The sequence below is a fragment of the Nycticebus coucang genome, chromosome 18 (genome assembly GCF_027406575.1).
Source record: "Nycticebus coucang isolate mNycCou1 chromosome 18, mNycCou1.pri, whole genome shotgun sequence".
Lineage (NCBI taxonomy): Eukaryota > Metazoa > Chordata > Mammalia > Primates > Lorisidae > Nycticebus > Nycticebus coucang.
This window is the reverse complement of record NC_069797.1, coordinates 74,184,035-74,199,969: the sequence shown is the minus strand read 5'-3', so window position 1 is coordinate 74,199,969 and position 15,935 is coordinate 74,184,035. Positions and strand designations below refer to the sequence as shown.

Sequence of the window (15,935 nt, the reverse complement as noted above, 5' to 3'; positions counted from 1 at the left end):
TGATGCCACAGCACTCTACCCAGGGCAACAGCTTGAGGCTCTGTCTCAAAAAAAAAAAATGACTATTGTAAGAACTCTGATAGAGCTCTGTCTCCTCCTGGGGCCTCTGTACCTGCCCTGGGGGAGAGGCCACCCCCAGTCTAGGATCAGAAAAGAGATAGAGTCTTCGGTGTTGGGTGGGAGCTGGTCACCCAGAGGCAGTTGTGATAGGGAGGAGGCAGTGGAAGGAGAAAGGAGAACTAGAGGATGCTGCATCTCCCTGACTGGAGGCCTTCTCCTGTGACTTGTCTGGTGCCAGCTCTCAAGACTACCTGCTCACTCTTGGCGGTGTCTATACAATGTAGCCCCTGCCTCAGGCCAGGTGCTGTGGGCCCGGACAAGGGCACACTGAGGCCCACCCGGAAGAGACCACTAAGAGACAGACGGGGGTTAGGCATGGTAGCTCATGCCTGTAATCCCAGCACTCTGGGAGGCCCACGCGGATTATCCCACGAGCTCAGGAGTTTGAGACCAGCCTGAGCAAGAGTGAGACCTCATCTCTACTAAAAATAGAAAAATTAGGCTTAGCGCCATAGTTCAGTGGTTAGGACACCACCCACATACACGGGCTGGCAGCTTCAAATGCGGCCTGGGCCTGCTAAACAACAATTACAACTGCAAGAAGAAAATAGCCGGGCATTGTGGCAGGTGCCAATAGTCCCAGCTACTTCAGAGGCTAAGGCAAGAGAATTGCTTAAGCCCAGGAGTTTGAGGTTGCTGTGAGCTGTGACACCACGGCGTACTACCAGGGGTGACAAAATGAGACTCTGTCTCAAAAAATAATAATTATAATAAGAGAGACAGAAAAGGAGCACAGTGAGGTTCATTCACTGTTGTCCCCTAACTTCCTTTTTTTTACAGTTTTTGGCCGGGGCTGGGCTTGAACCCGCCACCTCCGGCATGTGGGGCCAGTGCCCTGCTCCTTTGAGGCACAGGTACTCCCAAGTCCCCTAACTTTCTTACTCCAGAATACTTACTGTATTTGAGTGCCCATAGCTCAGTGGTTAAGGCGCTGGCCATGTGCAGTAGGGCTGGTGGGTTTGAACTGGCCCAGGCCTACTAAACAAAACAAAACAATAGCCAGGTGTGGCAGGTGCCAATAGTTCCAGCTAGTAGGGAGGCTGAGGCAAGAAAATCACTTGAGCCCAAGAGTTTGAGGTTGCTATGAGCTATGACAGCACAGCACTCTGTAGAGGGCAACAAAGTGAGACTCTGTCTCAAAAAAAATAATAATAATACTGTATTATTACACAGTCATGTGTTGCTTATGGGGATGTGTTGAAAGTGCGTGGTTAGACAATTTCATCCTGGTGTGAACGTCAGGGTGCACTTACACAAACCTGACACACCTAGGCTGTGGGCTGTGGGCTGGTTCCCAGGCTGCACAGCATGTGCCTGTCCTGAGAACTGTAGGCAGTTGTCACACAGTGGTAAGTATTTGTGTATCTAGATGCATTAAACAATCTTGTAGACTGGTCATATCTGCATGGTTATATGAATGACAACATCACAATGTCCTCCAGATTCCACCACCTCAGTCTTCATGTGGCCTGTGAGGCGGTGCCTCCTGCATCATTTTGCAGATGAAAACAGTCTTTAAGAAGTAAAATGTTGGGCGGCGCCTGTGGCTCAGTCAGTAAGGCGCCGGCCCCATATACCGAGGGTGGCGGGTTCAAACCCGGCCCCAGCTGAACTGCAACAAAAAATAGCCAGGCATTGTGGCGGGTGCCTGTAGTCCCAGCTACTCGGGAGGCTGAGGCAAGAGAATTGCTTAAACCCAGGAGTTGGAGGCTGCTGTGAGCTGTGTGATGCCATGGCACTCTACCAGGGGCCATAAAGTGAGACTCTGTCTCTACAAAAAATAAATAAATAAATAAATAAATAAATAAATAAAAGAAGTAAAATGTTTAACCCAAGGACACAGCCTCAGCGACAGAGCCAGCATCTGTACTGCAGGCCTGTACTCATCCCAGGACCCCCCAGTGCCAGAAGACAAAGAGGAGCTGCAGAGCAATAACCAGACCAAATGGGGTTCACATCCCGGCTGCTGGCATACCCTGTGTGTTACGTGACCTTCTGTCCTCACCTGTCTGATAGGCAGAACCAGACAGTGCCTCACAAGGCTCCGATGAGATGAGGTGTGGGCAACCCTAGTGTGGCACCAGGCACATAGCAACTCTCAGCCAGTGTTTAGGGACTGGGTGGATGGACACTGGCCTGCCTGGGCTCTTTACCCCTCACCTCTGCCATGCTGCCTGCTGCAGATGCCGGCACGCTGCCATTGCCAAGTACTTTGGAGATGCACCACCTACCTGCACGAGAGGCTGTGACCACTGCCAGAACCCTTTGGCTGTGCGGAGGCAGCTGGATGCCTTGGAACGCAGCAGTAGCTGGAGCAAGACTTGCATCGGGCCCTCCCAGGGGAATGGCTTCGACCCTGAGCTGTATGAGGGAGGCCGCAGGGGATACGGAGGCTTTAGCAGGTAAGGGGCCTTCTACAAATAGGCAGTCATTCCATCGTGTTGAGGCCAGACCATAGGTGACATATGCTGTAGTCCACTCTCCTGGCTCTCAGGGCCGTTCTGGGGTCTGGACTTTGGTGATGCCCTGTACTGCATGGTCCAGGCCCAAAGCTCCTGACGCCTAGTCTGTCCCCTAGGTACGATGAGGGCTCTGGAGGCAGCGGGGATGAGAGCAGAGATGAGGCCCACAAGAAAGAATGGAATCTCTTCTATCAGAAACAGATGAGGCTGCGCAAGGTGAAGGGGGAGGTTCGGGAGGGCTCAGTGGCCTGTGCAGGGTCCCTGGTGTTTCCCTGTTCACACCGTCTCAGCACTCGCCCTGGCGCTGGATAGAATCTGGACTGCAGCATGGCACAGTGCCTCATGGGCCCCTCATTGTTGTCTTCCAGGGCAAAGACCCCAAAATAGAAGAATTCATACCCCCAGGTCAGTACAGAAGTGGGCTTGGGGGCCACTCTGAGGGCAAGACTGGGGGATTCTTGTCAGGGGGTTGGGGGACTCCAAAGAGCAAAGATGAATGGAAGGATCCACCCTTCCTCCCCAGATGAGGACTGTCCCCTGAAAGAGGCTTCCAGCAGGAGGATTCCCAGGCTCACTGTGAAGGTAAGAGGCAGCCATTCCAGACCCCTCCCCCAGCCCCGAGCCATTTGACCAACCTCCCTTCCTTGTACTAGGGCCGAGAGCACTGCCTGCAGCTTCTGGAGGAGGCTCTGAGCAGTAACCACCAGGCCACATGTACCACTGATGGGTGAGTGTCCCAGTGCTGGGAGGTGAAGCCAGCTGCCTGGGCCAAGGAGAGCCCTCCAAGCTCTTGTTCCCCTGGAAACTGTGGGAACACCCAGTGCCCTGGCTTGTTTGGGCAGCCCCTCCCAAGATTGTGACCTGTCCTACTCCTGGACCCAGAACCCACAGCCCCATGAGGGGCAAATGTGGACACTACTTAGATGGCGTTGGTGGCTACTGAAGGATAGCAAGTTGCAAGGTGCCTGGAAAGCCCTAGTCACAGTCTCTTTGCTGTGAGAGTCCACAGGAGCTAAACAGGGAGAGGATTCAGGCCCATCTGAGACTTTGTGCCATTCCTACCCACAGAGCTGACCTTCAGGCCAAGGCTGTGGAGCTGGAATATGAGACGTTCCGAAATGCCAAGGTGGCCAACCTGTATAAGGCCAGTGTGCTGAAGAAGGTGGGTCCAGTGCAGGGTGGGCCGTGGGGGGAGCGCTTCTACACCTTGAAGCTGTCTGCCAACCCTATGGCCCCATGTGGCCCAGAATCCTCCGTCTTCTTGCTCCCACCCCAGAAGCCCATTAATGGGAGTAGACCCCCAATCTTCTCGTGTCTAGGGTCTAGTTGCCTGTAGCCACTGGCCACAGAAGCCTACTTCTTATGCTTAGAAGAAAAGGAGGGCCTGGTTAGAGGCTGTCAGGTAGAACTCATGGGTGCCATGGCCTCCCTGCCTATCCCTGCCCAGGTGGCTGAGATACACAAAGCCTCCAAAGATGGGCATCCCTATGACATGGGAGCTGGTGCCAAGAGCTGCAGTGCCCAGGCGGATCCCCTGGAGCGTGATGAGTATGACATCCCACCAGCTTCCCATGTGTACTCGGTGAGTAGAGTCCTGGTCACCACCCCAAACCAGGTCCAGAAAAGGTACCATTTTCCCTTTGCCTTCAAGAAGAGACAGCCTCTTTTCTCCTAGCATTGTGGTGCAGGCTCTAGGAAAGGGTGCCTAGAGGTTCAGGGACAATTATCACTTTTTCCCACTCCCAGCAGCAGGTGGGATGGGCTGGAGGGAGCCAGCTGTTACTAAGGCCCAGTTTTCTAGAAGGAGGGGAAGAGGCAAGTGAAAGGAAGCCCATGAGTGATCCTTTACCTTTGCAGCCCACGGCCTCTTTTACCCTGACTCCCAAGGTAGTCTTTCCTCCCACACTCCTGAGGGCCCTAACCCAACGTGCCTCAACTGGACCAGCTGGCAACACCTCCAAGGGGTCTGGTAGTCTGAATCCTCTCTCCTCACAGCTCAAACCCAAGCGGGTGGGAGCTGGTTTCCCCAAAGGCTCCTGCACATTCCAGACGGCCATGGAGCTGATGGAGACCTCACAGATCCAAGAGCAAGCCCCCCAGCCCATGAAAGGAGATGAGCAGGAGACCCCTAGCCAGCCCTGTGGCCTTGAGGACGAGAACAGGAGTGCGCCCCTCCCTGGGCCCAGCAGAGAGGCCCCTGGAGATAGTGCTCAATGGGAGGGACCCTCCTCTGAGAAGGCGAGATGCTTCTCTGGGGGCAGTTCCACTGCCAAGGCCCGGGCTAAGAAGAAACAGCAGCTCCTGGCCACAGCGGCCCACAAAGATTCCCAGAACATCACCCGCTTCTTCTACCAAAGGGTGGAAAGCCCACCTTGGTTTGCTTCTGCCCTAAAGGCAAAAGGTGCCAGCCCTTCCTGTGAAGGGGCTCAGGAACCCCCAATGGCTCCAGAGAATGAAGATGGAGCCCAGGGATGTTTGAATGCCCCTCCCCAGACTGAGGAGTGCCTCATAGAGCAACTATGGTAAGGGCACAGGGAGTCATGGAATGTTCTGGAATCTGCATGGTAGCATCCCCTTTGCTCACTGGGCCTTTGAAGCTCTGCTGGGCTGTCTGGGACGACAGAGCAGCTGAGACCTAGTGTTCTGATGCCTACTTTTTCCTCTGGCCAGCACCTATCCACTCAGAGATCAGAGCCTTCCTGGAACCCAGCCTACCCCCACAAAGGAGACACACTTGAGCAAGCGACCCAGATCCTGGCAGGTATTGTCAGAAAGGAGGCCACAGGGAGAGGGAGGAGGCCTGTGGAGATGCTGGTAGCCGCTCTGTTCTGGTCAAAGGTTCAGGGATACCCATCACTTCTTCCCACACCCAGCAGCCAGTGGGATGGGCTGGAGGGAGCCAGCTAGTACTAGAGCCCAGTTTTCCACAAGGAGGGGAGGAGGCCAGCGAAAGGGAGCCCAAAAGTGATCCTTTACCATGGCCCTGCCCAGGAAAATCCAGAGAGCCAGGCTCAGAAGAGGCCTCGCCCCTCAGCCAAGCCCTCCATCTTGGCTGAGGTCAAGGGCAGCACGTTGGCCAGTGATGAAGGCACCTTAAACCCTATGGCCCAAGACCCCTGCCAGCTCTCAGCTCCTGGTATCTCCCTGAAGGAGGCTGCAAATGTTGTGGTCAAGTGTCTGTCTCCCTTCTATAAGGAGGGCAAATTTGCATCCAAGGTAGGTTGAGTGGATGGGCTCTGCCTCCCTCAGGGCCTGGGATATTTGGGTATAGCAGGGGTGAGAGGACAGGGAATGTGAGCTCCAGGACACAGTAGGGCAGAAACAGGCTAGGCCTGAGACCAAGACCAACTCCTGTCCTCCCTGGGGCCTGCCCTTGGGTGGTAGCAATAGGAGGCCCTGGGGACCTTGAGGGCAGAGGTCCTGCACTCTGCTTCTCTTCTCTCTCTGCTTTCCAGGAATTGTTTAAAGGCTTCGCCCGCTACCTCTCACACCTGCTGGCTCAGAAGATCTCTCCTGGAACAAGCGGTGAGCACCTGCATTGCCAGGAGGCACTTAAGGGGGTGGTTGCAGGCAGGAGACTGACCCTCATGTCTCCTCATCCCAAATCTGTAGTGAAAGATGCAGCCCAGAACCTCATCAAGCACTTTTTCCATGGCCGTGCCCGGTGTGAGAGTGAAGCTGACTGGCACGGCCTGAGCGTTCCACAGAGATGACCACCTGCTAGCTGGGCAGGGTCCATGCCCTCCTACAGACTCCACTGTAGGCCATCCTGGATCTGAAGATGCCAGAACCATCGTCTTTTCTCAGGGTTCGTTCATCTTCTAACCACACCTTGCTTTGGCCCCAGACACCTCCCAAATCAAGGTCAGCTCATCTTTTCTGCGCCAGATGCCCAGTATAGAAGGTGCCAGGTGGTGTGGCTGCTGCCAACAGAAGAAGGAATGCTCATTTACATCTTGTATTTAACAAGTTTTAAGCCAGGGACACAGCCCACCTTGCCACAGTATTGGGACCTACTCAGGGGAGCCCCCTTCAGCCCTGAAGATGTCAACCTTGCCCCAGGAGCAGAGCTTGTGGGTACAGGGGCCGCAGCCAGACTGCGCTCCCTGCGCAGCTCCTGGTCAGGAAGGCCAGGCCACCTAAGATGTTTATAAGAGAAATAAAGTCCGTTTTTTCTCACATGCATGTGCACACACAGCCCTTTTCTCATGAGAGTTTTATTTCCTCGGCAGCTCCTTCTCCTAGGCCTGGGCTCATGCTAACGTGGAGTCTGGGTGGGAGGCTGGGGCAGGTGGGCATCTCCCCCAGACTGGCAACATCAGATCCCAGCCTGAGCTCCTGCAGCCCTCACCCCAGAACCAGGCCTCCCAGAGAGCCTGGCTGTTTTCCTTCCCCAGTTGGTGACACTGTTCCAGCCTGTGCCTCCACTTGGGCCAGCTGACTGTGCTGTGTCAGGTTCCAGAACAGGGCCAAGCCGTGAAGCCCAAACCAGAATGACCTGACGGCATCCAAGGCAGACCATGTGGCTGAGACTTGTACCAGGGAGAGGCCTCTTCCTCATCTCCACCCCACCCCACTCAGTTGAGGCCGGGCCACTCAATGGGACAGGTGCTGTCCAGCAGGAAGAGGATGGTGTGCATCAGCTCCTGGGCCTGTCCAGGGAAAAGCATGCTGAGACTGGCTCCCCCAGCCAGCTTCCCACCCCACTGCTATGAGGGGGCAGCTACACACCAGAGCTGGAGCAAGGCACCTGCCTCCACCTTCCCAGGGTGATCAGAGGCCTGGTCACTTACCTGTGGCAGCTCAAACCACGTGGTCTGGGGGCTGTCAGTTGAGCCATAGTTGAGTTCCAGGCCAGGGGCGCCCCCCACCTCCTGTGGGCTCAGCAGGTGGAGCCGATGTAGGCTCTTCAGGCTGATGGAGCAGAGTGGTTTCTGGTGGCAGCAGAGATGGCAGAGCTTGACTCCTCTCCAGGGAAGGAGTCAGTGTGGGTGGTAGGAGGGGAATGGCCTGAGGGTCTCCAGGCCAGCTCTGGTAGGAGCCTTGCCCACCTGAGAGCTGGGGTCCATAAGGAGGAGGTGCTGATGGTTGAGCCCCAGGAGGGAGGGTCCGGGTAGGGCCAGCTCACTTGCCCGCAGCACCACATAGATGGTGTAGCCGAAGAGGGGCAGCTGGCGCATGGCTTCTGTTGGGAGAGAGGCCAGTCAGGTTCTGACTGCTGGGGCTCTGGAACATGCCCTGCTTGCCCCAGGTCAGGTGAGAGGGACAGGATGGGTGAAGAAGCCTCTCAGTCCCTCTATCCCAGCAGTCCCCTGCCCCAGACCCACCAATGAAGCTGATTTGTGCTTCCTGGGAGCTGTGTCCTTGCAGCTGTCTCAGCTCCTGGCCCATCAGACCCTTTATGGTGGTCACACTCACCCCCCACTGCAGCGGCTTTGGAATGTAAGCCAGCAGGTCTTGCCTAGAGACACAGTCTAGGTAAGTCTGGCCTGTGACCACTAACCACCTGGTGTAGGGCCGGGCCAGCAGGTGCCCGGTGACTGAACAAAAGTGCCTTTGGTGGATAAGGCTGTGACTGCGGTGAGGGCCCCACCCTGGAGGAGCTCGGTTGGGTGGAGAAGACAGGAATCTACAGCCCCTGCTGTTCTAGGCCAGTGTGGTTAGGGCCAGTAAGGGTACCATTCCAGTGGCCTTGGCCTCGAAGGAGGCTAGGGAGGCGGGTTGGGTTGGATGTGAGACAAGAGGCGTTTTAGGGGCATGGGGGTGAGCACCCACTCACTCTGAGGGGGGTGTCTTTTTGTCCCTGCTGAGGTGCTGCAGGGCAGCCAGCCTGGCAATCTCAGCATCTGCCTGGGCGCTGACCCGCAGCTTCCCCTGAAGGTAGTCCCGCAGTACCTGAGGGCAGGGCCGTGAGGCAGACAGCTGTGACCCAGAGCCCCCATCAGCGGGCTCCGGGACATAAGCCCATTCTTGCCACCAGCCACCACAGACCCACAGCTTCTTGGGGAGGGGGCTTGGACGTTGTTCAGGCAGGAACTTGTACCCTTGAGCTGCAGCTGCACCCCCCCCCTGCTGCTGACCTGGCTGTAGTGGGTGCTGACATAGGTGGGGTTGTCAAAGTGCAGTGGAGTCTCCCAGCCCAGCCGCCAGCTGTGCAGGCTCACATGTGGGTTCACCATCACATTGTTGAGGTACTCACCGGGCCAGAGGGGCCGTACCAGCTTGCCTGCACAAGGAGCCAGGTCCCAGCTGTCTCTGTTCTGCTGCCACAGCCCCCAGGCAGGAGAGCCCCACCCTGCCCCCCCAGCTCACCCTGCCCTTTGATGAGGAAGAGGGCAAATTCCTGCACTTCCTGGGGCTCTGTGATACTCATCTGTCCGCACAGCTCCTCCAGCACCTCTGCTGCCACCTGGGCATTTGGACAGAGCTGTGGTGAGAGGGAGGGAAGACCCAGGGCTGAGGCCCATGGCCTCTTCCAGTGTGGTCCCTGTGCTCACCGTGAAAGTCCGGATATTTATCTTGTAATCCGTCCCCCCAGGCAGGTGAATTAGAAGCCCGCGGATGGCTTGACCTTTCTGCCAAGGCAGGTTGCAAGGTTAGTCCACTAATGGGCAGAAGTCTCAGCCCTACTGTGGATACTGCCTTCTGCCCCAGGGAGTCCCACAATGCCCAGCTACCAGCCCCAGTACCAGGAAAGCTTGCATTTCCTCCAGCGGGGGCAGGCGCTGGCGGCCCCCATATTTGACTGTGTGCTGCAGGTGTTCCTGGCTGCTCCGGGCCAGCTCTGCAGAGAAGTAGGGTTGGGATCATATTGTGCCCAAGCCCCTCTCCAGCCAGCTAAGTTCCTGGTCCGGGAAGCCCCCCTGCCCCAGGCACCTTGGCTGGGGCCAGAATCCTGTAAGAACTTGGTCACATAGGGCATCAGCATGGTCGACGGGGGGAAGAAGCCTGTGAGGAGGCTGAGGAAGCTCCAGCCTCGAGCACAGTGGTCCCTGCAGGGCAGAGAGCCTGGGTTTCAGGACAATGACCAGAACCCAACACCCATGCTGTCCCCAGAAGCTGCCCTGCTGGTCTCCACTCACAGCCGGGGGTGTCCTGTGACCTGCTTGATGACCTGGCAGTAAATCTCATCCCTTAAGTTCTCCTCCTGGCTTAGCTGTGGGAACAGGAAGGGCAGGTGGGTAGGGCAGCAGAGCTGCGGTGCAGGTAGGTATGAAGCCCCAGAGAAATCCTGTTGACACTTATGCGCTGGAACTGAGTCAAGGTGACATCCCAGGGGTCCTCTCCATCTTTACTTCAGCTTAACAGCATCTGTAAGACTGGTCACTTTCTTTGAGCCACTTTCTCGTCTGTGCTTCTCTGGTTTGTCTTAAGTCATCTTTGCTGGTCCCACTCTATCTCCTTGAACTCTAAGCATTGCCATGCTCTTGAACCTTTCTCCTTGATGGTCTCAGCTGCTGCCATCTAATGACACCCTTGAACCCCAGACCCCTTCACTCGGAAGTCTGAGGTTTCAGATCTCATGTGTCCAACACAGATTCCCCCACCAGCCCAGACCTACTGTGTGTGGATGACAGTCATTGCCTCGACCTTTTCACCCCCACATGCAGGTGGTCAGCCAACCCTTTGGCTCTGAATCTTCCCATGTCATCCCTTCCTGCTGCTCTGGGCCCAGACCAGCCCCATCTCACCTGGGACCTTTTTCCCTTAAAACCCCCAGAATCTAGAACAACTGCCAAAGTGAGCCTGGAAGATGTAAACCAAGTCTCTCCTCAGAACACTCCAGTGGCTTCCCCTCTCAATCCAAGGCCCACCACAGTTGCAAGGCCAGCTGTGACCTGGACCCTCTACACTCCCTTCACGTTTGCCCTCATTTGCTTGGCTCCAACCACACTAGCCTTGCTGGTGTGTGACAGTGCTGGGCTTACTTCCTCATCAAGACTGTCTCTGTCCCCCAGTGCTTGTGACTCACTCCTTCACTCCCACAATAGCCCCCTCCCCCACTTTCTTACTCTCATGGCACCTTTCACTTCAGACACAGTGCATCTTTCCTGGCTGTCTTACTGCAAGCTCTGCCTGGCACGGTGGCTCATGGCCTCTGCCCCAGTGCACAGCCCGGCTCACCTTCAGCAGCTTATAGAGCAGATCCAGCTCGTTCTTGCCCCAGGGCTTGGATTGGTCACCCATAAATTGCATCAGGGCTGCAGGCAGGATAAGAAGCATGGCAGGCTGGCCAGGGCTGGCCCTGGCTTATGCTGTTGCAATACAGGGCCTTCACCTGCTATCTGATGCCTCACAAATGCACGGGGTCTGGGTGGGGCAGAGGGCCTAGCACAACCCATACGGAAACTAAGGCTTGGAGAGACTCTGTGGTTGCCCAAGGCCACACATAGTGCATAGAGTTGGCTGAGCTCATCCACTCCACACAACCCTTGAGTGGGGTAGGGGTGGATGAGGGCTGTGGGATGTAGGAACCGCCAGTGAGCTTTCCTGAGTTGGTAGACTGGAGCAGAGCCAGACAGAGCTCAAGCAAGGGAACCAGGTGCCTAGGTCCATGCCACTACAGACATGGGGACCCAGGATGCCAAAGTCACTTACCCTTGAAGCTGGTCACAGCCTGCCTGCTCGTGTTCTCATCACTAAGGCTGATGAGAGATTCTTGGATAGGAACCTGTAGCCAGGTGGGCAGCACTGTAGATCTGAGGTCCTCAGGGGCTGGGGGGCAAGTCCACTGGCCAGATCCCTCCCCACCTCTGCCCTTACCTTGCTGTGCTGCACTAGGCTGGCCACAGCCTTCCCTTCAGCTCCTCCACCTGTCAGGTCCAACCTGTGGGGGCAGAGGGGAGACAGCCCTGCTTGCTTGGTCCTGTACCTTCATCCCAGCTGTGTTGGGAGAGTGGTAGGAGCACTGGGCCTGGCAGCTCTGAGCAAGGAGCTCACTTTGGGAAGATGAGGACAGATGGGCATAGGGATTGGCTCAGGGCACTCACAAGGTCTGAGGCTTTCGGAAGTAGCGCAGGGCAAATTCCTGCATGGTGTAGTTGTGGGAGTCAGTGGACAGAGAGGCGTAGGCCGTGGAGGAAGGCAGGCTGGTGGCCTCTGAGTTATCACTGCGTGCCGGAGCAGGGTGCTAGGAATACAGGAAACATGGTGCCACCCAAGTGCCCACTAGCCTGTCCCAGAGGCCTTGCCGCAACCCCACCCAGCCAGACCCAAGAAGAGCAACCAGGAAGGTCAGCTATTGAATGTCTCATATGTCATGAACTAAGTGCCACGTGGGATGGGAGGGGTATACAACCCAGCCCCTGCCTGCAGAGAGAGCACAGTCTTGCTTGGATGATGAGGCAAGCAATCCAGAGAGGACAGAAGCAGACACTGCCCCCTAGGCCACCGGAGTCAGGCAGCAGGTGGTCCTGGGTCCCAGCAGCCTCTGGGGCAATCACTCCCTGTCCTTTCTCCACTCCTAGGAAAGCCTCGCCCCTGTCTCTCCCATCAGCCTCACCTCCAAGGCCCTGTCCTGCTGAGCCAGCCCTGGCTCCCCAAGCTGCAAGTGACTTTTGTGCTGGCTCCTCTGCTCTGATGAGAAGGAGAAGTCAGGAGCAGCAGCCGGCTGCACTATGTCCGTGGGAAAAAGTCCAGAGCGGCCCCCGGCAGAGCCAAACTGCCAACCTAAAAGGCATCCCAAGGGTGGTGGCTCACCCACCAGGGCCTCTCGACTGGCTCCACCAATCGGATGCCCACCCTGTCCCAGCAACCTTTGCTGACCTGCTGCCATACCTGGCTCCAGCGTGGCCACTGGCAACAGCTTGATGAGGTCCCCGCGGTGGAAGCTGAGGAGGCTGCAGTCATCCGTGATGTAGCTGTGCAGGGCGATGACATAGCCAGAGTCCTGTGGGTGGGTGGGTGAGTGGCCAGGGAGGATGGAGTCTGCCTGTGCTTCCCTGTTCTGCCCACCCGTCCTGTTCCCACCGCTGGCCTTCCCTTCTACCCTTACCCCAGGGAAACCAGACAGGAGATACACAGCCTGGGGGGAGCCACCCACCCGGCCCCGCCTGGCTCCTTGCCTTCTTGAGCTCACTCAGGAATAGCTCAACCATGGCCTTGATGGCTGTCGCCCTGGCTGAGTGCAATACCAGCTGCTCATTCTTCAGTGACAGCTCCAGGGTGGAGCCACCTGGGCACTCCACCCCCAGCACCTCTGAATAGCTGTACACATGTGGGGCATGAGCTGGAGCCAGCTTGCCACTGCCCACCACCCACCCAGGCTCTAAGGCCAGGTCACCTATATGAGCAGAGAGTCTTCAGCCGGTCAGGGCGGAAGTTGGGGCCATGGGTCACCTTGAGCAGTCTCAGCCCCCGGTGGGACACACCTAGCAGCTGCACATCACTGCCGCTCTCACCCTGCCAGGAAGGTGGTGGGTCACAGGAAGGCTCTTGAGTCCCACTGCTGCCCAAGAAGCACTGCTCAGGGACAGTGGCTGTGCTTTGTATTTCCTTTGCCCCCTCCCCATGCTCTCCTCCTGTCTGTAGAGGGCCTGAGCCTACATGCCTTGGGGTCCAGTCTGGGGGCCTCCACACTTGCTGCCCCTGCCCCTGCCCCCAGCACCACAGACCGAGGCTGGAAAGATGCGGGAGAAGTAATTGGCCCATTTGTCCCGAGCGGCCACCACGATGCGTTTCTTGACATTGTCTTCAGCAGTGGCGAGAGAGTCAAGGCCCACTTCCAAATCTCCTGCAGGCAGGAAAGAGGCCCAGGCTGTCCTCAAATGGAAGGCCCAGAGTTTGTTCCCATGGCTGATCCTTCCCTTAGGACAGGCCTGGCCCCCGCCACTCAAGCTCCTGACTCCACGGTCCTTGGACCCATACTCAGCAGGTCTTTCATTTTACGCCGTTCATCTTGGGAGATCTGGATGCAGGACTCAGCAAAGGTGTCCCGTAGGATCTGGGGGCAAAGCCAGTTGGTCATCACCAGAACCTGAGGCCAAAGCCCACCCCTAAAGCAGCACCCATTCGGAAGAGCTGGAGAGTCCAGTGGAGGTGTTTTGACCCCACAGGGAGCAGCCCCCTGAGGCTTGTCTGTCTTAGCAGAGGGTCTGGGCAGAGCAGGGAGGGAGGGCTCCCATCTCACCTGTCCCCTGCCCCCTTCACTGCCCAGAGACCCCCCCATGACCATATTGGGTCAGTGAGATAAGCTTCCCCAAAGGAACAGGACTGGGTGGGGGTGGGGGTGAGGCACTCCTGGGAGCATCCAGAGGGAACAAATTAACCGCCACTTCTAAGCACCCACTTCTAAGTGGGTGTTTGCCAGGGCCCGTGCTCTGTGCTGTCTCTATTCTGCTTTTAAGCCTCATCTCTAAAACTAGTTTAATAATGATGCCCACATCTCAAGGATGTCATGAAGCTTAAATGAATGAAGGCAGGGCTGGATACACAGGACATGCCCCTAAGTGCTGGCTGCCATTGTGCCCCATGCCTAGCCCAGGTGTTAGGTGAAGGGCCCTGGGAATGCAGCCGGCCTGCAATTGTTGCAGGGGGGAAGGTTGGCCAGGCTCTCACCTGCTCACAGAGGAGCTGGAGGCAGTAGGGATGGCTGAAGTTCTCCCGGGGGTAGAACACCTGGAGGGAGGCATGGAAAACCCAAGATGGGGGTCTGGTGCCCCTGCCCAGCCCGCCTCCACCCTCTCCAGCCTGTAAAATCAGCCTTGAGAAGGTGGGCTGCAAAGGGATGCTGGGGTCCCAGGCTGGGATGCCCACGACCCACCACTTCCCTGCCAGCCCAAAGGGGCCAGGCTGAGGCCCCACCTCCTTGCGTAGGAATAACTTCCAGGGTGCACTGGTGTAGGAGAAGCTCACGCTGGCAGAGGGCGCAAGTAGCTGGGTGGAGGTGCTCTGGTCACCCATAGGCTCCTTCTTCCCTGGGAGGGGGAGAAGGCAAAGAGCCTCAGTGAGTGGCTGCCAGAGCCAGGACAACTAGAGCCCACAGGGGGAGACCATCAGCCCTGGAGCCTCTGAGGGTCCCGCTTTCCCAGCTTCCACCTGGCTCACTCCCGCCTTCATTCCCAGACCTAAATTTTCCCTGAGGCTCATGGGCCTCTATGACCACATCAGCCAGGGCCACTAAATTCCCTATAGAGCTGTCAGGCCTACATTGAGGACAACACCCTGTGTGTGACAGTCCTTTGGTGCCAGACCCTGCCCTGGGCAGGAATGTGGAAGCTGGGGCTCCAAAGTCCGGAAGCCTGAGCAGCTGACCTCAGCCATGAAGAAATGGGTTCAGCCACAAATGCCAAGAAGCACCACACACAGGGGATATGGGGTTCCTTACCACGGGGTTCAGCTGAAGGGGCCCCTGGGTCCTCAGGCAGGGACAGTGGGGGTGCTAGTGGAGGTTGGGGTGCCTGGGCAGTGGGCAGGTTCTTGCCAAACAGGTCCTGAAGGGGTCCCTGCTTTTCCTTGATGGAGCTGGCAGGCCCAAGCTGTGGCAGGGCCTTGGGTCGAGGAGCTACAGTAGGTGGTGGGCTCTTCCCTGGGCTGGGGGACAGCGTCTGGTGGAGCACAGAGAAAGCACAAAGGACTGAGTCTAGGGGCAAGGCCAAGTTTGCCCCAGAGAGCCTCCAACTGCCCTGGAGGGGACAGGATGGGGAGCTCACCGAAGGGAATGAGTGGGCACCATGGATCCCCAGCTTGGCCAGCGCCTCATCCTTAGGGTCATTTTTCTTCAGGAAAGTTTTGAGAGGCCTTGTGGGAGAAGGAAGTGGTAACTAGGCCCATGGGATGATTCCCTGGGGAGTGGGGCAACCCTAATCATCTGCCCCTGGGAGCCACTTCCCCCTGGGGCCACCTTCCTATGGGCCCACCTGGATGGCTGCACGGGCACAGGCACAGGGCCTGGGCGGCTCTGGTACATGCGGATGATGTTGCGAATTTCCCTGCTGGGTTCAGGTCGCTGGGATGTGTGATCCAAGCTTCGCACCATGGGCATCCTGCCCTGGGCAGGCTCTTGATCATGGCCAGGCCCTGCCTCCCTAGCTGGCTCAGCTTCAGCCTCTTTTGCAGCTTTGGCCTCAACTTGTTTCAAAGGCTTCTTCACTGCGGGGGGAGGAGGAGGGGACAGCACTGACAGGGAAGAGGAAAGACATTAAACACTGCAGAGCACAGTAGCCGCAGGCCCCTGCCTGCCCCTGCCCCTGCCCCCACACCTGTTCCTGGCTCCTCTTCTTGCTCCTCCCGCTCCTCCCCCTGGGGGATCTGGACCTTGGCAGGAGGCTTTACCGCCTTCACCTTGATCTGCTGTTGCCCTGTAAGTACCCATATGGCCTTTATGGTTACCGATGTTGGCACCAGCCTGCCCAT

The 15,935-nt window shown here is 57.2% G+C and overlaps 2 protein-coding genes across 4 annotated transcripts in view; one reads left to right on the top strand and one right to left on the bottom strand.

Annotated features, from left to right (window-relative positions):
• The window catches only part of RECQL5 (RecQ like helicase 5), a 42,145-nt gene extending 35,515 nt beyond the window's left edge, over window positions 1–6,630 (top strand). For all 3 annotated transcript variants that reach the window (XM_053569541.1, XM_053569543.1, XM_053569544.1), the window contains 12 exons: window positions 2,304–2,522; window positions 2,699–2,798; window positions 2,951–2,987; window positions 3,106–3,164; window positions 3,236–3,309; window positions 3,651–3,744; window positions 4,030–4,164; window positions 4,578–5,104; window positions 5,253–5,343; window positions 5,574–5,798; window positions 6,038–6,107; window positions 6,195–6,630. In XM_053569541.1, coding sequence (XP_053425516.1) covers window positions 2,304–2,522; window positions 2,699–2,798; window positions 2,951–2,987; window positions 3,106–3,164; window positions 3,236–3,309; window positions 3,651–3,744; window positions 4,030–4,164; window positions 4,578–5,104; window positions 5,253–5,343; window positions 5,574–5,798; window positions 6,038–6,107; window positions 6,195–6,295 — 1,732 coding nt within the window. In that variant the 3' untranslated portion in view covers window positions 6,296–6,630. The remainder of the gene's footprint in view (window positions 1–2,303; window positions 2,523–2,698; window positions 2,799–2,950; window positions 2,988–3,105; window positions 3,165–3,235; window positions 3,310–3,650; window positions 3,745–4,029; window positions 4,165–4,577; window positions 5,105–5,252; window positions 5,344–5,573; window positions 5,799–6,037; window positions 6,108–6,194) is intronic.
• Window positions 6,631–6,781: 151 nt separating this feature from the next.
• MYO15B (myosin XVB) overlaps window positions 6,782–15,935 on the bottom strand; it is a 34,882-nt gene continuing 25,728 nt past the window's right edge. The window contains exons 38-64 of the mRNA XM_053569589.1: window positions 15,782–15,880; window positions 15,440–15,698; window positions 15,233–15,320; window positions 14,908–15,127; window positions 14,385–14,497; window positions 14,139–14,198; window positions 13,449–13,524; window positions 13,196–13,314; window positions 12,865–12,983; window positions 12,647–12,788; window positions 12,360–12,471; window positions 12,085–12,251; window positions 11,573–11,712; window positions 11,346–11,409; window positions 11,181–11,253; window positions 10,707–10,783; window positions 9,665–9,738; window positions 9,459–9,574; window positions 9,272–9,366; window positions 9,080–9,157; window positions 8,895–8,991; window positions 8,663–8,808; window positions 8,362–8,477; window positions 7,910–8,043; window positions 7,634–7,767; window positions 7,376–7,516; window positions 6,782–7,234 (exon numbers count right to left, since the gene is read on the bottom strand). Coding sequence (XP_053425564.1) covers window positions 7,160–7,234; window positions 7,376–7,516; window positions 7,634–7,767; window positions 7,910–8,043; window positions 8,362–8,477; window positions 8,663–8,808; window positions 8,895–8,991; window positions 9,080–9,157; window positions 9,272–9,366; window positions 9,459–9,574; window positions 9,665–9,738; window positions 10,707–10,783; window positions 11,181–11,253; window positions 11,346–11,409; window positions 11,573–11,712; window positions 12,085–12,251; window positions 12,360–12,471; window positions 12,647–12,788; window positions 12,865–12,983; window positions 13,196–13,314; window positions 13,449–13,524; window positions 14,139–14,198; window positions 14,385–14,497; window positions 14,908–15,127; window positions 15,233–15,320; window positions 15,440–15,698; window positions 15,782–15,880 — 3,134 coding nt within the window. The 3' untranslated portion in view covers window positions 6,782–7,159. The remainder of the gene's footprint in view (window positions 7,235–7,375; window positions 7,517–7,633; window positions 7,768–7,909; window positions 8,044–8,361; window positions 8,478–8,662; window positions 8,809–8,894; window positions 8,992–9,079; window positions 9,158–9,271; window positions 9,367–9,458; window positions 9,575–9,664; window positions 9,739–10,706; window positions 10,784–11,180; window positions 11,254–11,345; window positions 11,410–11,572; window positions 11,713–12,084; window positions 12,252–12,359; window positions 12,472–12,646; window positions 12,789–12,864; window positions 12,984–13,195; window positions 13,315–13,448; window positions 13,525–14,138; window positions 14,199–14,384; window positions 14,498–14,907; window positions 15,128–15,232; window positions 15,321–15,439; window positions 15,699–15,781; window positions 15,881–15,935) is intronic.